Here is a 23,943-nt window from a genome sequence, read left to right on the forward strand (position 1 = left end):
GCAGGATTTTTAAAGAATTTATTTGTAAATCAGGGTGGAAAATAAGTATTTGGTCAATAACAAAAATTCAACTCAATACTTTGTAACATAACCTTTGTTGGCAATAACAGAGGTCAAACGATTACTATAGGTCTTTACCAGGTTTGCACACACAGTAGCTGGTATTTTGGCCCATTCCTCCATGCAGATCTTCTCGAGAGCAGTGATGTTTTGGGGCTGTCGCTGAGCAACACGGACTTTCAACTCCCTCCACAGATTTTCTATGGGGTTGAGGTCTGGAGACTGGCTAGGCCACTCCAGGACTTTCAAATGCTTCTTACGGAGCCACTCCTTTGTTGCCCGGGCGGTGTGTTTGGGATCATTGTCGTGTTGGAAGACCCAGCCACGTTTCATCTTCAAAGCTCTCACTGATGGAAGGAGGTTTTGGCTCAGAATCTCACGATACATGGCCCCCATTCATTCTGTCCTTAACACGGATCAGTCGTCCTGTCCCCTTAGCAGAAAAACAGCCCCAAAGCATGATGTTCCCACCCCCATGCTTCCCAGTAGGTATGGTGTTCTTGGGATGCAACTCAGTATTCTTCTTCCTCCAAACACGACGAGTTGAGTTTATACCAAAAAGTTCTACTTTGGTTTCATCTGACCACATGACATTCTCCCAATCCTCTGCTGTATCATCCATGTGCTCCCTGGCAAACTTCAGATGGGCCTGGACATGCACTGGCTTCAGCAGCAGAACACCTCTGGCACTGCAGGATTTGATTCCCTGCCGTTGTAGTGTGTTACTGATGGTGACCTTTGTTACTGTGGTCCCAGCTCTCTGCAGGTCATTCACCAGGTCCCCCCGTGTGGTTCTGGGATTCTTGCTCACCGTTCTCATGATCATTTTGACCCCACGGGATGAGATCTTGCGTGGAGCCCCAGATCGAGGGAGATTATCAGTGGTCTTGTATGTCTTCCATTTTCTGATAATTGCTCCCACAGTTGATTTTTTCACACCAAGCTGCTTGCCTATTGTAGATTCACTCTTCCCAGTCTGGTGCACACACACGCACGCACGCACGCACGCACGCACGCACACACACACACACACACACACACACACACACACACACACACACACACACACACACACACAGTAGCATGCTAGAATCATGTGAATGACTAATTTAACTACATTGAACTGCTTTAGTAGTAATTTAATCTCTTATTCTGGAGTAAAATAAAGAAACAAGCTAAAGCATCACATATCTGTGGCATCAAGAAGCATCTTCTGAGTTCAAACTCAGGGATGGAGCACAATGTTTACACCTGAACAGTATCAGGATGCTTTAACTCACGGAGGCCTGCAGGTCTTCTGTTTTATGAGCAAAGCGCTGAGAATCCGCTTGTTATGAGCGCTAAACGTTATTATTCTGCCGCTTCCGTGCGGAGCGGTAGGGAAACATATTTCAAACACGGAACCGAGTTCGGCTACCGAACCGAGCTGAATCCTGATGACGTCACACCGGTGCACGAAGGTGCGGGTTGCAACCCACAGGAGAGGAGGGAGAGAGGAGGTAAACAGCGAGTGACTCACAGGGACTGAACTGATGTTTTGGAGCAGAAGTGTACACCCCCGCACCCCCCATGGTTTAGACGTGGCGCTCATGCAGGTGTCTCTTTCTGTTCCGATGCTGCTACTCGCAATGTCTTTAATTTATTAAGCCTATAGTTTGTTTTTACTCAGAAACGGACATGATTTAAAATGTAGCGAATTACAATTCTTCTTTAAAAAACATACTCCCAGAATAAACATACTCCCTGAATAAACATGGTCCCTGAATAAACATGGTCCCTGAATAAACATGGTCCCTGAATAAACATGGTCCCTGAATAAACATGGTCCCTGAATAAACATACTCCCTGAATAAACATGGTCCCTGAATAAACATGGTCCCTGAATAAACATGGTCCCTGAATAAACATGGTCCCTGAATAAACATACTCCCTGAATAAACATGGTCCCTGAATAAACATACTCCCTGAATAAACATGGTCCCTGAATAAACATGGTCCCTGAATAAACATGGTCCCTGAATAAACATACTCACTGAATAAACATGGTCCCTGAATAAACATGGTCCCTGAATAAACATGGTCCCTGAATAAACATACTCCCTGAATAAACATGGTCCCTGAATAAACATACTCCCTGAATAAACATGGTCCCTGAATAAACATGTTCCCTGAATAAACATGGTCCCTGAATAAACATGGTCCCTGAATAAACATGGTCCCTGAATAAACATGGTCCCTGAATAAACATGGTCCCTGAATAAACATACTCCCTGAATAAACATGGTCCCTGAATAAACATGGTCCCTGAATAAACATACTCCCTGAATAAACATGGTCCCTGAATAAACACATGTTCCCTGAATAAACATGGTCCCTGAATAAACATGGTCCCTGAATAAACATGGTCCTGGTCCCTGAATAAACATGGTCCCTGAATAAACATGGTCCCTGAATAAACATGGTCCCTGAATAAACATACTCCCTGAATAAACATGGTCCCTGAATAAACATGGTCCCTGAATAAACATACTCCCTGAATAAACATACTCCCTGAATAAACATGGTCCCTGAATAAACATGGTCCCTGAATAAACATACTCCCTGAATAAACATACTCCCTGAATAAACATGGTCCCTGAATAAACATGGTCCCTGAATAAACATGGTCCCTGAATAAACATACTCCCTGAATAAACATGGTCCCTGAATAAACATGGTCCCTGAATAAACATGGTCCCTGAATAAACATACTCCCTGAATAAACATGGTTCCTGAATAAACATGGTCCCTGAATAAACATACTCCCTGAATAAACATACTCCCTGAATAAACATACTCCCTGAATAAACATGGTCCCTGAATAAACATGGTCCCTGAATAAACATACTCCCTGAATAAACATGGTCCCTGAATAAACATGGTCCCTGAATAAACATACTCCCTGAATAAACATGGTCCCTGAATAAACATACTCCCTGAATAAACATGGTCCCTGAATAAACATGGTCCCTGAATAAACATGGTCCCTGAATAAACATGCTCCCTGAATAAACATGTTCCCTGAATAAACATGGTCCCTGAATAAACATGGTCCCTGAATAAACATGGTCCCTGAATAAACATGGTTCCTGAATAAACATACTCCCTGAATAAACATACTCCCTGAATAAACATACTCCCTGAATAAACATGGTCCCTGAATAAACATACTCCCTGAATAAACATACTCCCTGAATAAACATGGTCCCTGAATAAACATACTCCCTGAATAAACATACTCCCTGAATAAACATACTCCCTGAATAAACATGGTCCCTGAATAAACATGGTCCCTGAATAAACATGGACCCTGAATAAACATGGTCCCTGAATAAACATGGTCCCTGAATAAACATGGTCCCTGAATAAACATGGTCCCTGAATAAACATGGTCCCTGAAAAAACATACTCCCTGAATAAACATGGTCCCTGAATAAACATGGTCCCTGAATAAACATGGTCCCTGAATAAACATACTCCCTGAATAAACATACTCCCTGAATAAACATACTCCCTGAATAAACATGGTCCCTGAATAAACATACTCCCTGAATAAACATACTCCCTGAATAAACATGGTCCCTGAATAAACATGGTCCCTGAATAAACATACTCCCTGAATAAACATACTCCCTGAATAAACATGGTCCCTGAATAAACATGGTCCCTGAATAAACATGGTCCCTGAATAAACATGGACCCTGAATAAACATGGTCCCTGAATAAACATGGTCCCTGAATAAACATGGTCCCTGAATAAACATACTCCCTGAATAAACATACTCCCTGAATAAACATACTCCCTGAATAAACATGGTCCCTGAATAAACATACTCCCTGAATAAACATACTCCCTGAATAAACATGGTCCCTGAATAAACATGGTCCCTGAATAAACATACTCCCTGAATAAACATACTCCCTGAATAAACATGGTCCCTGAATAAACATGGTCCCTGAATAAACATACTCCCTGAATAAACATGGTCCCTGAATAAACATGGTCCCTGAATAAACATGGTCCCTGAATAAACATGGTCCCTGAATAAACATGGTCCCTGAATAAACATGGTCCCTGAATAAACATACTCCCTGAATAAACATGGTCCCTGAATAAACATGGTCCCTGAATAAACATGGTCCCTGAATAAACATGGTCCCTGAATAAACATGGTCCCTGAATAAACATACTCCCTGAATAAACATGGTCCCTGAATAAACATACTCCCTGAATAAACATGGTCCCTGAATAAACATGGTCCCTGAATAAACATGGTCCCTGAATAAACATACTCACTGAATAAACATGGTCCCTGAATAAACATGGTCCCTGAATAAACATGGTCCCTGAATAAACATACTCCCTGAATAAACATGGTCCCTGAATAAACATGGTCCCTGAATAAACATGGTCCCTGAATAAACATACTCCCTGAATAAACATGGTCCCTGAATAAACATGTTCCCTGAATAAACATGGTCCCTGAATAAACATGGTCCCTGAATAAACATGGTCCCTGAATAAACATGGTCCCTGAATAAACATGGTCCCTGAATAAACATACTCCCTGAATAAACATGGTCCCTGAATAAACATGGTCCCTGAATAAACATACTCCCTGAATAAACATACTCCCTGAATAAACATGGTCCCTGAATAAACATGTTCCCTGAATAAACATGGTCCCTGAATAAACATGGTCCCTGAATAAACATGGTCCCTGAATAAACATGGTCCCTGAATAAACATGGTCCCTGAATAAACATACTCCCTGAATAAACATGGTCCCTGAATAAACATGGTCCCTGAATAAACATACTCCCTGAATAAACATACTCCCTGAATAAACATGGTCCCTGAATAAACATGGTCCCTGAATAAACATACTCCCTGAATAAACATGGTCCCTGAATAAACATACTCCCTGAATAAACATGGTCCCTGAATAAACATGGTCCCTGAATAAACATGGTCCCTGAATAAACATACTCCCTGAATAAACATGGTCCCTGAATAAACATGGTCCCTGAATAAACATGGTCCCTGAATAAACATACTCCCTGAATAAACATGGTCCCTGAATAAACATGGTCCCTGAATAAACATACTCCCTGAATAAACATACTCCCTGAATAAACATACCCCCTGAATAAACATACTCCCTGAATAAACATGGTCCCTGAATAAACATGGTCCCTGAATAAACATACTCCCTGAATAAACATACTCCCTGAATAAACATGGTCCCTGAATAAACATGGTCCCTGAATAAACATACTCCCTGAATAAACATGGTCCCTGAATAAACATACTCCCTGAATAAACATGGTCCCTGAATAAACATGGTCCCTGAATAAACATACTCCCTGAATAAACATGGTCCCTGAATAAACATGGTCCCTGAATAAACATGGTCCCTGAATAAACATGGTCCCTGAATAAACATGGTTCCTGAATAAACATACTCCCTGAATAAACATACTCCCTGAATAAACATACTCCCTGAATAAACATGGTCCCTGAATAAACATACTCCCTGAATAAACATACTCCCTGAATAAACATGGTCCCTGAATAAACATGGTCCCTGAATAAACATACTCCCTGAATAAACATGGTCCCTGAATAAACATGGTCCCTGAATAAACATGGTCCCTGAATAAACATGGACCCTGAATAAACATGGTCCCTGAATAAACATGGTCCCTGAATAAACATGGTCCCTGAATAAACATGGTCCCTGAATAAACATGGTCCCTGAATAAACATGGTCCCTGAATAAACATACTCCCTGAATAAACATACTCCCTGAATAAACATACTCCCTGAATAAACATGGTCCCTGAATAAACATACTCCCTGAATAAACATACTCCCTGAATAAACATGGTCCCTGAATAAACATGGTCCCTGAATAAACATACTCCCTGAATAAACATACTCCCTGAATAAACATGGTCCCTGAATAAACATGGTCCCTGAATAAACATGGTCCCTGAATAAACATGGACCCTGAATAAACATGGTCCCTGAATAAACATGGTCCCTGAATAAACATGGTCCCTGAATAAACATGGTCCCTGAATAGACATGGTCCCTGAATAAACATACTCCCTGAATAAACATACTCCCTGAATAAACATACTCCCTGAATAAACATACTCCCTGAATAAACATACTCCCTGAATAAACATGGTCCCTGAATAAACATGGTCCCTGAATAAACATACTCCCTGAATAAACATACTCCCTGAATAAACATGGTCCCTGAATAAACATGGTCCCTGAATAAACATGGTCCCTGAATAAACATGGTCCCTGAATAAACATACTCCCTGAATAAACATGGTCCCTGAATAAACATACTCCCTGAATAAACATGGTCCCTGAATAAACATGGTCCCTGAATAAACATGGTCCCTGAATAAACATGGTCCCTGAATAAACATGTTCCCTGAATAAACATACTCCCTGAATAAACATACTCCCTGAATAAACATGGTCCCTGAATAAACATGGTCCCTGAATAAACATGGTCCCTGAATAAACATGGACCCTGAATAAACATGGTCCCTGAATAAACATGGTCCCTGAATAAACATGGTCCCTGAATAAACATACTCCCTGAATAAACATGGTCCCTGAATAAACATGGTCCCTGAATAAACATGGTCCCTGAATAAACATACTCCCTGAATAAACATACTCCCTGAATAAACATGGTCCCTGAATAAACATACTCCCTGAATAAACATGGTCCCTGAATAAACATGGTCCCTGAATAAACATGGTCCCTGAATAAACATGGACCCTGAATAAACATGGTCCCTGAATAAACATGGTCCCTGAATAAACATGGTCCCTGAATAAACATGGTCCCTGAATAAACATACTCCCTGAATAAACATGGTCCCTGAATAAACATACTCCCTGAATAAACATGGTCCCTGAATAAACATGGTCCCTGAATAAACATGGTCCCTGAATAAACATACTCCCTGAATAAACATGTTCCCTGAATAAACATACTCCCTGAATAAACATACTCCCTGAATAAACATGGTCCCTGAATAAACATGGTCCCTGAATAAACATGGTCCCTGAATAAACATGGTCCCTGAATAAACATACTCCCTGAATAAACATGTTCCCTGAATAAACATACTCCCTGAATAAACATACTCCCTGAATAAACATGGTCCCTGAATAAACATGGTCCCTGAATAAACATGGTCCCTGAATAAACATGGTCCCTGAATAAACATACTCCCTGAATAAACATACTCCCTGAATAAACATGGTCCCTGAATAAACATGGTCCCTGAATAAACATACTCCCTGAATAAACATGGTCCCTGAATAAACATGGTCCCTGAATAAACATACACCCTGAATAAACATGGTCCCTGAATAAACATACTCCCTGAATAAACATACTCCCTGAATAAACATGGTCCCTGAATAAACATGGTCCCTGAATAAACATGGTCCCTGAATAAACATGGTCCCTGAATAAACATAGTCCCTGAATAAACATGGTCCCTGAATAAACATGGTCCCTGAATAAACATACTCCCTGAATAAACATACTCCCTGAATAAACATGGTCCCTGAATAAACATACTCCCTGAATAAACATGGTCCCTGAATAAACAAGTTCCCTGAATAAGTAAAGTAACTAGAATCTTCTCATTAAACACTGAAAGATCAATCAGATTGATATTTCATATTTATATGGAATCATCACATCTTATTGGTCATTTTAATAAATATGTAGCAATCATCAACACTACAGAGTGAATGGGTGAATGACTGATTGTGTTGTAAAGCGCCTTGGGGGGTTCCAGGGCTCTAGAAGGCGCTATATCAGATACAGGCCATTTACCATTTCATTGACTCTTGTGCGATCGTCAGGCGCTTCCAGAAGAATTTGATACTTTTGATGAAAATGCATCAAAATGCAGAAATTATGACTACACACATATGTAACACTATTAAACACTCATTTATACAAGTTACCAGCAGAAAAAATGTTGATTTTGGTGCGACTTGCTCTTTAAACAGTTATTGGACACTTTCTGTAAACCCCATGAACTTTGTTTCATTTCTCACATATCACTGTGTGTTCGTCCTTTATGAGATATTGAACTGGAAATGTTACCGTAATAACCAACAATTTATACAGAAAAATCGTGAAGATTAACAAGGCTGCCCAAACGTTCCCATCCCACTGTAAATATTAAACAAAGTAGTCTTGATGTAACGAAAAGAAACAGACATAATTCATGAAAATTCTTCACTCACTTCTGAACAGGTTCATTGCCAAATTTCATCAGCAGCCTGATGGCGGTCGGAGCCGTGTAGAACTTGGTAACATGGTATTTGTCCACGATGTCCCACATTCGGCTCACATCAGGGTACGTAGGCAGACCCTCAAACTGGAACACACACATCAGGATAGAAATCAGCGCTACAGGTCCCTCACACATGCAGGTGTGTGACACGTTCTCAGACACCTGAAGGCGTGTGACAAGTCCTTGGACATCTGCAGGTGTGGGACTTGCTCACATGTCTGCAGTCTTTGAACTCGTATGTTTACAGGCCTACAAACTCAACACAGGACAATAGATGTGGTGCACTGGATCGGTCAAAGCAGAGGTGTCAAAAGTATTCCCACTCATTACTCAGAAGTATAGATAGTAGCGTTGAAAATAACTCTTGTATCTTTACAAGCCCTTTACTCGAGTGAGATTTTAAATTACTGGTTTCAAAACTACTTAAAAGTATAAAAGTAGAACAAATGTAAATGAATAAATTAAATGGGAGTAACGAGACAGTCAGTAGAAGTGGTGCTCTGCACCAAGACGGTAAAACTCCCATAAAAGTGAGTGTACAGTGATCCCTCGCTACTTCGCGGTTCGTTTATAGCAGATTCACGACTTAGCAGATTTTTTCTTTGGAGCATTATTCAAGGGAAATTCGCCGATTTGCGGTATTTTTCTATATGAAATATCAAGAAATTCCTGGTTTTTTCATCAATTTAATCATAAAATGCACTTTTTGTAATAAAACTATAAAAAAAACAAGTAAAAAATTTTTTTTCTTGAGTTTTACCCACAAAAAGAGAATGTGATCATACGATAATTCAATATAGTACTGTACTGTAAATATGGTGTCCCTACGTCGCGGATTTTCACATATCGCGGCCAGGTCTGGAACGCATCTACCGTGATAAACAAGGGATCACTGTATATTGGTACTACCAGGGAGACAAAGATGTTAACATGAAAACATTTTTAGAACTGTTACAGTAACATCAAAACCAAATCAAGCATGAGAAGACAAAGCTGGAACCAGTGGAAAAGTAAATGTTACCAGATTATATCTAATCTTTGTTCCTCAGACAGTTTTGAGTTTGTAAATACAAGAGAGCATCTTTCCTCACCAGGACGCTGGTGGCCCCATTGGCCAGAGGGCCATAAGTAATGTAGGAGTGTCCGGTTATCCAGCCGATGTCTGCAGTGCACCAGTAGATGTCATCAGGTTGGTGGTCAAACACCAGCTTAAAGGTGGTGGCGGTGTAGAGCATGTAGCCACTGACTGTGTGAAGAACTCCCTGAGCAGAGAAACACAAACGTGTCCAATGGGACTGAGTAGGACTCCTCTGTCCTGTCAGTGTGTGTGCCTGCATATTTATAGTAACATTTACAGTGAGTACGAAAGCTATTCAGACCCTCGTCAAATTTTCACTCTGTTAGACATTTGCTGAAATCAATTCAATTCATTTTTTCCACATTAATGTACACACAGCGTTCCACACTGACAGAAAAACACAGTATTTTATAAATGTATGCAGATTTACTAAAAAACACAAACTGAAGTATCACATTATCCTTAGTATTCAAGTAACCCTTAGTAACCCTAACCCTTCGCTTTGATGCTCATACATTCAACTCGGGTGCTTTCCATTTCTACTGATCATCCTTGAGAGGATCCTACACCTTCATTGGAGTCCAGCTGCATTTGATTATACTGACTGGACTGAAGCCACACACCTGTACCGTAGCTTACAGCTCACAACGCATGTCAGAGCAAATGAGAATGGTGAGGTCAAATGTACTGCCTGAACAGCAAGGAACGGATCTGGCCATGGTTACAAAACATCTTTGCTGCACTTAGGAACCTTTAGAACACGGTTGTCTCCATGATCTTTGAATGGAATACATTTGAGATGACCAGAACCCTTCCCAGAGCAGGATTTCCGGCCAAACTGAGCTACCAGGAGAGAAGAGCCTTGGTCAGAGAGGTAAAGAAGAAACCAAAGATCAGGGTGGCTGAGCTCCAGAGATGGAGATGCGAGAATGTTGTAGAAACTCAACCTTCACTGCAGCTCTCCACCAGTCAGGGCTTTATGGCAGAGTGGCCCGTAGGAAGCTTCTACTCAGTGCAAGACACATGAAATCCAGCATGGAAGTTTGCTAAAAGATACCTGAAGGGCCCCAAGATGGTGAGAAATAAGACTCTCTGGTCTGGTGAGACCAAGATAAAACTTTCTGACCTTAATTCTAAGAGGTTAGGGTGGTGCAAACCAGGCACTGTTAATATCTTGTCCAATACAGTCCCCACAGTGAAGTATGGCGGTGGCAGCATCATGCAGTGGGGCAGTTTTTCAGCTGCAGGGACAGGACGACTGGTTGCGGTCAGGGGAACAATGAACACGTCCAAAAACAGGGATATCCTGGACAAGAACCCTCTCCAGAGTGCTCCATCTCAGGAACGTTGCTAAGCTGAGTCCCATTCTGTCCCGCTCTGAACTTGAGACAGTTCTCCACACCTTCATCTCCTCACGCTTAGACTACTGTAACTCTCTTTTCACGTGTCTGAGCAGAACCTCCCTGAACCGTCTACAGGTGGTTCAGAATGCCTGTGCTTTCTGACCAAGTCCTCCAAACACACCCACATCACCCCGCTTCTCCTCCAGCTTCACTGGCTGCCAGTCAACTTCAGGGTTCATTTCAAGATCCTGGTTCTGGTCTATAGGGCCTTACATGGACAAGCACCATCTTACATTGGTGATCTTCTTAGTCCCTACACCCCCAGCAGGTCCCTGAGGTCCAGTGACCAAAAGCCCCATTCCCACCTGTACCGGGTCGGCCCGGGCCGGGTAGCGTAGGTTGTTTACATATCTGGGTGGCCTGGTATTTTTCCGGGCCAACCAAGGCTCATTCTCAACCCTCTTCTCGAGGGAGTCTGCTTCAGGCCGACCAGGGCCGACACACCCACTGCTGACAGCAAATTCACACCTTCCATTAGAGCAAGCCTCTGATTGGTGGGTAGAATCAGCCCATTCACACCTTCCATTAGAGCAAGCCTCTGATTGGTGGGTAGAATCAGCCCACATGGGCTTAAGACAAGGATGTGTGGAATCAACCGGGCCAGGCTGGGGCCGACTGGGGCTACCCGGCCCGGGCCGACCCGGTACAGATGGGAATGGCCCAAAAGTCTACTGGTTGTGCAGCACCAGGCTAAAGGTCAAAGGTGACAGATCATCTGCTGAATATGTGAATTTCCACCAACAGCAATGGGAACTCATGTTTTCTCTTCTCACAGATCACAAAATCACGGTTTTCACAATTTTTCTGACGGTCTAAAAAGGTAGGTTAATTATTTTTAGTATAACTCCTGTTTAACTTGGGCTATTATAATATAATATAATATAATATAATATGATATAATAATAATAATATTATAATAACGGGCTAGAATTTTTTATACTTTATACCTTTATTTTTTGTTTTTGTGAAGCACCTCATGATTTTTATCTTGAGAGGCGCTATAGAAAACATTTTCTTTCTTTATGTGCGTGTAAATGTGTGTGTGTGGTCTGAAGAAGCAGAGTAAAAGAGAATACAATGCGTCAGTAAATGTGAAACATCTTAAACTAATAAACAAGTTTATTAATATTCAGTAGCATGTTTTCACATAAACCAGTAACATTTATCATTGAACCAGAAGACTAACAGGCACTAATTAGTCTTAACAAGTGAGAATTATGCATGGTGCAGTCGGCATGAAACACTCAAACTAAACAGGAACATTATAAAACACGATGGAAGTGACTTCTTGACTCATAAAATGCTCCCGTGATAATAATAAAGGTAAGTCTCGGTCGTATTTCAGCAGATTGCAGCGCAGGAGGGCACAGAACGGAGCAGCACAGCTAGCTCCAGCGAAGATGCGTTCAGGGACGCTCAGCTTTAAAAGCTTTCAGACAAGATTGATACCAAATCTTTATGAATCGATTGTGAATCTTAAGAAGTAATAAATGCAACTGGGAAGAGAATTGATTTTTAAGGCACTTTTAGTAAACAGTAATGTTTAAGAGTCATACATTAGTTGTGTGTGTGTGTGAGCTACCTTTGGTTTGCCGGTTGAGCCGCTGGTGTACAAAATAAAAAGAGGATCTTCAGATTCACACCACTCGGGCTCACACTCGTCCGAAGCACCTTTCATCAGCATGTGCCAACACAAGTCCACATCCGGGTTCCACGGCACCTGGTATAAACAACAGAGACATCCACTGGATGAAACATGTCTGGTGAAACGAAACAGTCCTCAGTTATAAAAAAAGATATGCATGTTAGTCGCCGAGCGCCAAAGACAACAAGCGACGGCACTCACACGTCACAAACAGATCTAGGCCTTTTCCAACAGCACTACTCAGCCTAAAACTGTGCAGCACAGCGTGGGTTAACTCAGCTCACCTCAGAGTAGTTCGTCTTCTCTGTCAGCTCGTGACAAAAAGTGGGTGCATCTTTACTCGAGACAATAGCATGAGGTGATCAGTAATTCTGCTGATCTGTATGCTACACAAAAACAACTCAGCTGAAAAATGGTGGTGTTGCTGGACATTCAGCTCAGGTTTATGTCTTTTTGTCAGACTCTGAACCAGGAAATGGCTGCAGGCAGCAGATCCGGAGCAACCAGCGACCCGGGGGGTGGTACTGAACCCTCCCCGAGTCATGCTGAGTAGTGTTGTTGGAGAAGGCCTAAAGCACCAGAGTACCTGTGGGAAGTGTTTTATTCTATTGGTCACTGAGATACTTCAGCTCCAGGGTTCATAAAGAACAGAATCCTAATGAAGGCTGGTGGTCAGTTTCATGAGTTAGCATGGAGGAAAATCAGATGTTTAGAATGATTTAAAGGATCTATATCATGAAAAAACTTACTTTTTTGGGCTTTTACCGTGTTATATTGTCATTTCCTCGTGAGAAATACACCCAAACCCTTTTTGGCTGCATTCATATATTTTTACTCAACTTCAATTTTTTTCTAATTAAATTTCAGAACTCCATTTAGGAGAAAGTAGCCCAAGTGTGTCATCAGGCCCTGCTCCTCCTCCTGAAGCTAGTCTCAGATCTGACACCCGCCTCTCCAGGAAGTAAGTCACTAATGCCCATTTTCTCCCAGTAGCGGGAATAGAGCGGTTGATTTCGTGCTGCAGTTGAGAATAAGACCTTTACGTCACAGATGGCTGCTTTAAACTTCCACCAGTAGCAGAGTGTATAATTCTGACTACTTACTTCTGCGCTGGGGACAAAACACCACCGTAAAATCCACGTGTCCTGTCCACAATAATGCACGTAATGGCCAGCACAGGACGTGCGTCTGAAGCGACTGTTTGGTAACTGACCTTGTAGCTCAGTGGTTAGAGTAACCGACTGATTTTTGCACAGGTTCAACTCCCAATCACAGCAGTAACCTTTTCCTTCTTTTTTGTTACACTCGTCAGTTTTATGTTTTCAACCCTTAGTTGGTAAACCGTTTCAAATAAAAGGACTAATCTGTATATATGTTTTCTTTCTTTATTTAGCCAGTACGAGTTCATGTGAGGTGAGCAGAGTATGAAACAAAACGCTGTTTGGAAATCACCAAATTCAAAAATGTTTAGAGACGCAAAATGTTTTTGCAGAAAATATTCAATAAAACTAAAATATAAATAAATAAAATCAGCTTCACCTGGCTAAATAAATTGCTGCAGTCAAACTGGCGTCAGCAGATGGCAAAACAAGGTGAAAGGCAGACGCTTAAACTACTGGACTACCAAGCCCAGTACACCAGCAGCCCTGCTGTTGCGTTTAGCCGCAGCGGGAGTGGGCAAAGTTTCAACGAAACAGACCGTTTTCATTTCCAGGAATAAATACGGGCTGACAAAAATACCTCATATTTAAAATGAATGACATCTCAGTAGTGCCAACAGTAATATTTCATCATGTATCGTGCCTTCCTTTGCTCTCAGAGATTTAAAAAAGCATGACGTGGCTCCTTGAACAGAGCAGGCAGAGGGATATGGTTGTAGCACGGCGAAGTACATGTCCTCCTAATTCCTTTAAGTGGTTCGCTTGCTCTTGGACTGGATCAGTAAGTCAATAGTTTATGGCTCTACCTTGTTTACTTTTATAGCTAAAACCAATAAATCAAGGCAATAAACATCCTTCTTAAACAGTAAACCTACTTACTCAGAATTCTGATTGCTTCCTGCAATTATCGTAATGAAGTAAGTAAGTAAGTAAAGTTTATTTATAGAGCGCCTTTCACTGATATAAATCACAAAGCGCTGTACAACTTGAGTAAAGATCAGGGCAAATACCTCAAACCAATAAAAACATCATAAAAACAATAGCAGTGACAACAATAGTGACCAAAATCAGGAGTAAAAACAAAGTCAAGGTGTGAACAAGAACAAAGCCATCTTTTAGAATATTTAGGGAGGGAACGCCTGGATGAAAAGGTGAGTTTTTAGATGATTTTTAAAGACCTCTACAGTGTTAGAGAGACGGAGATTTGAAGGTAGACTGTTCCAAAGTCTGGGGGCAATAGTCTGAAAGGCCCTGTCCCCTTTGGTTTTCAGTCTGGTTCGAGGAACAGCCAGCAGGTTTTCAGATGTGGATCTAAGGTTCCGAGAGGTGGTGTGTGGGGATAAAAGCTCAGATAGGTAGCTTGGAGCCTGGTTGTTAAGAGCTCTATAGGTCAGGACTAAAACTTTAAACTGTATTCTATATTCTACCGGGAGCCAGTGGAGGGACTGTAAACCTGGAGCGATGTGAGCTCGTCTGCTGGATTTGGTTAGGAGTCTGGCTGCTGCATTTTGGATGGCTTGAAGGCGTGAGAGGGAGGTTTTGCTGAGACCAGTAAAAAGAGCGTTACAGTAGTCTAAGCGTGATGACACAAAGGCATGGATGATTTTTTCCAGATCTGCAGTAGAAACCAGTTTACGGACTTTTGAAATGTTTCTCAGTTGGAAGAAACAAGAGCGGGAGATGGTTTTGACGTGTGAGTCTAAACTTAAAGCTGGATCAAAAATAACTCCCAGGTTTCTAATGTTGGCCTTGGCTGAAGGGCAAAAAGAGGCAATTTCCTGCTCGATTTTTGGCTGAAGTTCCGGGGATGCAGCGATCAGGGTCTCCGTCTTGTTAGCATTTAAGACAAGAAAGTTGCTGGACAGCCAGTTACTGATCTGGGTCAGGCAGAGTACAAGTGTGGCCAGCCTGTCCAACTGGTGTGGCATGAAGGACATATAGAGCTGAATATCATCAGCATAGATGTGGTAGGAATGAAACACAGCTTGAGAGAAGAACTCTGGGTTCTCCGCTGCAAGAATGTTCAATAACGACATTTAACTTAACCTGTTCCAACGCACCATGTACGCACAAATCAGTCAGGTGAGAAGTAGCCAAAACTGTCAGGACAGGTAAAGAAACCTTTCTTACCAAAGAAATCCTTGCAGAGTAGAAGAAAAAGTGCCGAATTAACATCCTGATGGTGCACACTGCAATATTTTATTATTTACTGGGCCAATCTCTGCTCTGGAAGGTGTAAAATAGCATAATACAGGTCTATGGGGAGAAAAAAGTCTCAAAGGATCTGTGTCCATCTAGATTTGTGTGTGTAGATAGATCTAAGCATGCGTAACTTTTGATCTGTAACTTGTGTTCACCATTTCGTGTGCAACTTCATCTCCTACACATACAAATCCTTAAACACACACACACACACACACACACACACACACACACACACACACACAAATGACCTGGTACACACCGACAAAATTACATTACACACAAATCAGTTCACAAGTACAAAAATCCTTTTGAGACTCTTTTCTCACCTGACTGATTCGTGCGTACATGGTGCGTTTGAATGCTGGGTGGAAGCTGGGAAAAGTGAATTTCCCAGCGTAGCAGTTTGCTTGCCCAAGACGCATCAAACTCACTGAAGTAAACAGTAACTTTGTTCATATTTCTTTCTTCTTTGAAAGGAGAAAAACTAGCAACCCCCCAGCCATCTGGTAAATAAAACCCATTTCTGTGTGACCTTCCTGTCTAACATCATTGAAACGTTAAGACTATAGAATTCTTACATATTGTTCCTTTAAACATGAGCAGAAGGAACAAAAAAACTCTTAAGCTGTTAAATGATAATAAGCTTCCATCACGTTGGAGCCACAATATGGAATGTGGCCTTTGTTCGAGAACTGAATGCTTTTATCCATCCGCCTGACACAGTGAAGAAGATTGATAAATATCTAGGTGTGTCTTTAGGTGATCCTACTGAAAAGATAAAGGTTGAAGTTTTAACTAATAGCATCACCAACAAAGATTTGTCAGGTGACCTGCAGGTGCAGCGTGGATAAAAGCCCTTCTGTCAAAATGGATTTTCACTCCAATACGAATCCAGACATTTGTTGTTGACTCATGGAGCCCAGAGTCGGGTCTTGGTTTGAATTTCAACGGCTGCTTGTGAGAATGGAATCATGCAGCATCATAGCTACCGTGGGTTTTTCCAGGGAAGTGTTTGAAAGTTATTCAGCGTTCTCTAATTTAGCTGCTTCGTGTTGGAACAAGTTCATCTCAAGGTAGAAAATGGTGTTTCCATCATTTGGACGAGCCTCTCCTGGCTAAGTGGGCATGCTAAGGTGTTTTTCCAGGAGCAATACTCAGACCGATGCAGCTCCACCACACCACTGTTCCCAAGTGTTCTCCTTCTACTTTCTGATCACGTGACGTGTGACGTATGCAGACGAAGGTCGGCTTTAGAGCTGGGATGTTTGTTCTCACGGTGCGGGGGCTCGTCCGACGCCCACACAGTAAAAAAATGCAAATGACGACTTTAGTCTTCATTGGCGGTGAACGAGTTAAGCCAATCAGTAAAAAGTTTCCTATATAAGGAACCCAGCAGGTTGCATCAAGTCACTGACTAGTGTCAGAGTCTTTACAGCAATCCTCATACTAAGCAAGCATCCAGCGACAGTGGAGAGGAAAACTCCCTTTTAACAGGAAGAAACCTCCAGAGAATCCTGGCTCAGTATAAGCAGCCATCCTCCACGACTCCATCCATCTTTTTCTCTCTCTCGCTCTCGCTCTCTCTCTCTCTCTCTCTCTCTCTCTCTCTCTCTCTCTCTCTCTCTCTCTCTCTCTCTCTCTCTCTCTCTCTCTCTCTCTCTCTCTCTCTCTCTCTCTCTCTCTCTCTCTCTCTCTCTCTCTCTCTCTCTCTCTCTCTCTCTCTCTCTCTCTCTCTCTCTCTCTCTCTCTCTCTCTCTCTCTCTCTCTCTCTCTCTCTCTCTCTCTCTCTCTCTCTCTCTCTCTCTCTCTCTCTCTCTCTCTCTCTCTCTCTCTCTCTCTCTCTCTCTCTCTCTCTCTCTCTCTCTCTCTCTCTCTCTCTCTCTCTCTCTCTCTCTCTCTCACACACACACACACACACAAACGCACCAGTAAAAACCCATAAAACTGAGCTAAATATCCAGCAACACCACCATTTTGTATTTCAGTGGAGCATAACCTCCCGCCGCACCTTTGAGGTGCACACCCACTTTCTGTTATGGAGCTGGCGTGGGAACAAACCTACACTCAGGTGGGCTGATTGAAACCACGCTGTACAGAGCTGTTTTAGACTGAGTAGTGCTCCTGGAAAACTACCTCCAGGTGCATGTCCTGGTAACCATTAAACATGTGTTTGGAGTAAGGTGCTGCCGACCCCGGTAGCCAGGCGCTCGAGTTCGAAACCAGTTCAGGATTTTATCTTTAAGGACAGATCATTCCTAACAGAGCCACTGATTTAGTGTGACAGTCCTACAGCACTTCTGCTGTCGGTGACAATAACAAATGAATGAATTAATAAAAGGTGTTAAGGGGTTAGTAGAGGAAGATGGGTATAAAATACCTGTGGAACAGGATGTGCTTTCCTTACTTTCCCTGTCTGTTTCTTCTGCTGGATGGGAGGGAGGAAGGCCAACAAGAAGGAAGGACAAGTTAATGCAGGAGAGTGGTTACTTTTAAAAGGAAATAAAACCCATTAACATAAGTCAAATCATATCATGACAGAGATGGAGACTGAAAATCCTGGCAGGGTAAAAGATAATAAATGCAGATGGAAAAAATTAGGAAATGTTTTACTAAAGGTACCATATAATCTCACTAGCACTAATAAACAGCAGGGTAAATAAGATGGTTGCCATAGTGATGCCAAACAGCATTTATGAATCACAAATCCTAGTCACTAACCAGTCAGAGGTATATCATCCCTGCACAGCTGGATCACTGCTTCACATCTCCTAATCTGGACTAAGACATTTTCACAGATCCAGATTATTAATCGGATGTTTCTGATTCTGATTGCAACCAGAGGTCTGAACTAGAACTGAGCAGGGTGGACATAGAACAGGGGTGTCAAACAAGCGGGTTCAATCCGGCCCGCAAGATGGTTGTGTAAACTTTATTTTCATACTTTAAAATGTAGAGTGAAAATAAACGTATCTTTGTGAGCAAGTTTCCTCTGTAATGAGTAAATAAAACAAAGCTGCGCTCAAGGCTCACACAAGAACGTGAATCACATCCTGAAGATGGCCGCCACTCAGGATGTGACTTCTGATGTTGATGTGCTGGTGAAAGCTAAAAGATGTAAAGTAGAATGAGTCAAATATACTTTTAAGTGCTGCATGAAACTGATCTAGCCATGTGATCTGTAAGCTCTTTGAATCACTAAGGAATGTCTTTTTTATTTGTTGATTTATTTATTTATTTTTTCAAATTTTCAAGTACACTTCAGGTGTTGTACTTGTACTACACTGTCCTCAGGCTCCAGCCTTGTTTTATATTGATTGTATTAAAACAAAGAAAACAATCTGAAGTTTTTTTTTTTTATTTACCGGTCCGGCCCACTTGGGACTAGATTTCCCTCAATGTGGCCCCTGAGCTAAAATGAGTTTGACACCCCTGACATAGAACATGGATCGCATAAATGGCCCAGTAACGGTAAAGCCTAATCCTCATCCAGCAGCTGTGGGTGTTTGCACAGCTTCAGGACCGTGCTGAAGTCTGGATCAAGCTGCAGAGGTGTGTAGATGTTTTACCTCCAGGTCTGGGCAGGCTCTCTTGGCAGGAGGAGAATGGGAGCTCACCAAGGCCTCTGGGTCTGTAGACAGGTGCTTCAGCACAATGCACGTCTGGATCAGGAAGCCTCTGCAAACGTGCACACACACACACACACACACACAGTGAATAATAGAGATGTAAAAAGATTCTGCATATCTGTTTGTAAGGACATCCTCTGATTATCTGGACAAATTCTCTGACCACCACCCAGACAGGAGTGTTTGTAACCAGAACAGTCAGCTGACTAAACTGGTTTCACACGGGGGATAAAGGCAGGCATTTAGGGTGTCTCTTAGAGTTGGGCATCGTTTGAATTTGAACAATTTTGGTTCATATCGATTCCTGATTCAGATTCTTTCAAGAGGCATGGTCTAAAAACTTTACATGTTTTAAATGAGCAAGCTAACCACAGCTCTGACTTGATGAAATAATCTGAACTTCAACGTGAATTTTAATTCTATGAACAACATTATCTTCATTGTGTGTGTGAGAGATAGCTTGTCCTGTGTGTCTCTGTGTTGCCCTGCGATGGCCTGACTCTCTGTCCAGGGTGTACCCTGCCTGATTGCCCATAGGCACCAGCCCCCCCCCACCCCACGTGGACAAGCGGGTTCAGAGGATGGATGGATGGATGGATGGATGGATGGATGGAGTCATTAGAGGACAAAAACATCCGCTTGTAAAAGTGGCTATAAAAATGTATTTTTTTGTAGATCTGCTGAACAACTTCAGCCCTGCTCAAACATAAAAAAATTAAATCAGTTTGAAGCTTTTTACCCTTGAAATGCCAGTTAAATAATAATAAATAAATAAACACAAAAACTTTTCTAAAAAAGACTATTTGCCTGGGGTGTTTAGTACAAATCAGTCTCGATTATGTTATGAAATATCAAATTTAGAATTTTTTGCATTTATAGTTTTTACATAGCAAGAGATTTAAAAAAATTTTATACACTCGAGCCAGCTCACACCAGTGTGTGAAGCAGCTGGGATGAGAATCCGTTTCTCTAAATCTAAGACCATGGTCTTGAGTCAGAAAAGGGTAGAATGCCTTCTTCAGCTCAGGGATGAGGTCCTGCCTCAAGTGGAGGAGTTAGGAGGAGTTAGAGTACCTTGGGGTCTTGTTCACGAGTGAGGAAAAGATAATGTATTTTTTAAGGTTACAAATTAGGGGTGGGCGATATGGAAAAACAAATAGAGATGGACAGGCAGATTGGTGCTGCATCTGTCGTGGTGAAGAGAGACCTGAGCTGGAAGGCAAAGTTCTCGATTTACCGGTCGATCTACATTCTACATTCCAACCCTCACCTATGGTCTCGAGCTTTGGGTCGTGACAGGAAGAACAAGATTGCGGATACAAGCAGCCAAAGTGAGTTTTCTCTGCAGGGCGGCTGAGCTCTCCCTTAGAGATCGGCTGAGAAGCTTGGTCATTTGGGAGGGGCTCAAGACCAACGTCTTCCTGCGGTGTCCGTGAGGGCGCACGGGGTTGGTTAGCGTTCCTCCCGAGATATGTATATAAACACACGTTTCTATGGTTCCTCCTACGTCCGTCACAGCGGTGGGTGGGGTTTGAGCGGGTGAGTTTGACCGACTTCCGGGGAGGTTTGTTAAGATGAACGGCTCTCTACAGGGACTCGGCTCTCATCATTCACTTTGAAAACCCGTTCAATTCGATTCATTCGTGAACATCACATCACTTCTGCTGTTCAAACAAATCAGAGTCAGCGTGAGCAAGAGAGTCTGGGGAAATAAGGATGACAACACCCAGGAAGAAATGCCAAAATGTTTCCAAAGTGTTCAAATATTTCAAACTCAAGACGACGGACAAGACCGCTAGCTTAGTGCTAAGTTAGCATCGTGCTAAACTAGTTAGCATAGCGTTAAGCTAGCATTGTGTTAAGCTAACGTTTCTCAACAGCAGAAAGAGTTCAGAAGCTTCAACGGAACAGTGCAGTTTTATCACATTTCAGAAAAGAAAAACAAAAGTGATCAGATTTATTTGACGAATATTTATGATTGTTACGTGTTTCAAGCAGATAAATTAAATATTTCTCATTGTTTTAGGAATGGGCTTCATTGGACAGCTTGGTCTGTGCAAATCCATCCTGCTCGGCTGAATCTGCACAAGAGTAAACAGGCAGCAGCTTAAATAGAGTTGAAATAAATGTTATAGAAATATACTTTTTATTCATTTGGTTATTTTACAAGTATTGCTCGGTTACAAATTGGCCATACTTTCCAAAGAAAGGAAAATAAAGGCTTATCAAGATTATTAGAATTATCAATGGATTACTGTGACCTCAAAGTAATACGTTACACCTAAATATCCTTTGTAATTATTTTAGAGGAGCTACAAATGATTTTTGAAACTTTAACAAGTAATGAGTTGTTCACACTTTACATTAGGGGAAGAAAAATGTGTAATTCATTACTTGTAGATGTACAAATGTCATTCATTAATGTATTTTTTTAAGGTTACAAATTAGGGGTGGGCGACATGGAAAAATAAAATCACAATTTTGCTTTTGCAAAATCACGATGATGATTTTATAACAATTTTTTCTATTTTGACAATTTAGACATTTTGGAAGTTATTTACCATTAAAATACATGAATTTAAGATCAGACCCCTCCAAGGAAAATAGGATTAAAAAATTTCAGAATCCTAAAAAAATCTTTAAATTTCATTCATTCATGAGAGTCATGGGAAAGTCAAAATGCTTTATTTAGCTGTATGCTAATACTCAGTAATCATCTAGCTTTTCATTACTTTACTTTCTAATTGATGTCATCTCCATTGTTCAGGTGTCTGTGGCAGCAGTGGAGCGATGGACAGCATCATTCAGTGTGTTGTCAAGAGCTCCAAACCTTCAGGCAGCTGCTGCTCATATCCAGTGTTTAACAGGTCATCCTGGAGCTGAGCGACGCTGTTTGAAACCCTTTATTCCAAGGCTGGCATACCACATGTTTAAACAGCAACATGGGCACAGAAATCTGCAGTGTAATGAGTGAGGACACATTATTTATGAAAATGAAATGTGTTGTAATTTTTATACAGACTGAACAACAAATCTTTGGTTTTCATAGAACAGATTTAATGTCTCAAACAATACATGTTGTGCCAAGGATAGCTAGCAACATAACTTCACTATTTATTCTTCCATTTTTCTTAAGAAGTTTTAAAACATTTTAACACCATGCTTCATTTACACAGTCATGCATTTTTATACACCTTATCTACAATAACACATCAGCTCAATGAGTAAAGCTCATCTCTGAAACTTTTATTATCAAGTTAGGGGCGAGAAACAACATTAGTGAAATATACACATAAATGGCATAGTATAACATAGTACACAGTATATGTATACATATATACAGAATAGAATATGTAGAAGTAATAGTAATAACACAGAAAGGAAACAAGCTTGTCAGGTGAGGAGATCATCTTTTTACAACGTTTACATTACGGGCAGTATCGCTATGTAGTCTACAGGCAGATGATCCAGTGGGCACATGACATCATCGGGCGACATCATGTGTAGTGAACGCCATCAGAGCTGCCTTTCCAGGTGAAGATGGCCAGTCCAGAAGCTTCCACTGGCCTGATCTGGACTAGTGTGGTATCTGTAAAGACATGTGGCTCAATGTTTGCATGAACTGATAAAATTATTAAAAATTCCAGCTGAATAAAATGTGCCTGGTGTTCATGCCAAGGTCTGAGAACCTGTATGCTTAGGAGCAAATCTCAGGATGAGGGAGTGGAACACCTCGAGTATGCCTGGAGCTGAGGGGACAGCAGCCTCACATCCTTCACATCCTGGCTGAAAGGCTGCTTTCTCCAACTTGACTGCTGAAGTCGATCCTGCAGACAAACAGGACACATTTAAATAAACTACACATTAAGTTTACTTCCAGGAAAATGAATGTAGTTCAAACACTCACAGGGCTAGTCACTGCTTGTTCCTGCTTTGCTCTTCCAGTGGAGGATGGAGACAAACTGGAAATTCAGGTGTTTCGTCATGGATGTCCTGAACACGATTCACAAGTAACTTCCATCATGCCTCCATAATGTCAGTGTTGCCATCAGGTGTGGATTCAGCGGTCCAGTACAGATGGTTCACGATGGACTGCTTCCACATGTCACGGAGCTGTGGAGTAAATAGTGAGGCCGAAATCGGAGCGATCTGTGACAGATTGTTACTTCTCTTTAGTTTAATGGGTTTTTATGTATAAAGGATGAGGATGAAGGACCAGTGGACACATCAGCTGTTTAGCTGAAAGACGGGAAAAGGAGACCCGCAGCCGAAGAGAGGCTTTTAGAAATTATCCTTCCTCTTTGAAGAAGATGAGCTGGGTCATGACCCACAAAAGATGAGCCATTTCCTGAGAAAATCAGGTCTTTGTTTA

At 41.6% G+C, this 23,943-nt stretch overlaps 1 protein-coding gene and 1 long non-coding RNA gene across 5 annotated transcripts in view; both read right to left on the bottom strand.

Moving 5' to 3' along the window:
- The window catches only part of acss2 (acyl-CoA synthetase short chain family member 2), a 63,033-nt gene that overhangs the window by 20,412 nt on the left and 18,678 nt on the right, over positions 1-23,943 (bottom strand). For 2 of the 4 annotated variants that reach the window (XM_070544863.1, XM_070544864.1), the window contains 5 exons: positions 19,512-19,620; positions 18,323-18,370; positions 12,518-12,655; positions 9,546-9,716; positions 8,405-8,538 (listed from right to left, as the gene is read on the bottom strand). In XM_070544863.1, coding sequence (XP_070400964.1) covers positions 8,405-8,538; positions 9,546-9,716; positions 12,518-12,655; positions 18,323-18,370; positions 19,512-19,620 — 600 coding nt within the window. The remainder of the gene's footprint in view (positions 1-8,404; positions 8,539-9,545; positions 9,717-12,517; positions 12,656-18,322; positions 18,371-19,511; positions 19,621-23,943) is intronic. The other 2 variants (XM_070544865.1, XM_054745630.2) reach the window with 2 other exon arrangements.
- The window catches only part of LOC107390539 (uncharacterized), a 1,695-nt gene continuing 358 nt past the window's right edge, over positions 22,607-23,943 (bottom strand). The window contains exons 2-4 of the long non-coding RNA XR_011516667.1: positions 23,479-23,684; positions 23,261-23,398; positions 22,607-23,160 (exon numbers count right to left, since the gene is read on the bottom strand). This is a non-coding gene — a long non-coding RNA (uncharacterized lncRNA). The remainder of the gene's footprint in view (positions 23,161-23,260; positions 23,399-23,478; positions 23,685-23,943) is intronic.

The sequence above is a fragment of the Nothobranchius furzeri genome, chromosome 15, assembly GCF_043380555.1.
Source record: "Nothobranchius furzeri strain GRZ-AD chromosome 15, NfurGRZ-RIMD1, whole genome shotgun sequence".
In the NCBI taxonomy this organism is placed as follows: Eukaryota; Metazoa; Chordata; class Actinopteri; order Cyprinodontiformes; family Nothobranchiidae; genus Nothobranchius; species Nothobranchius furzeri.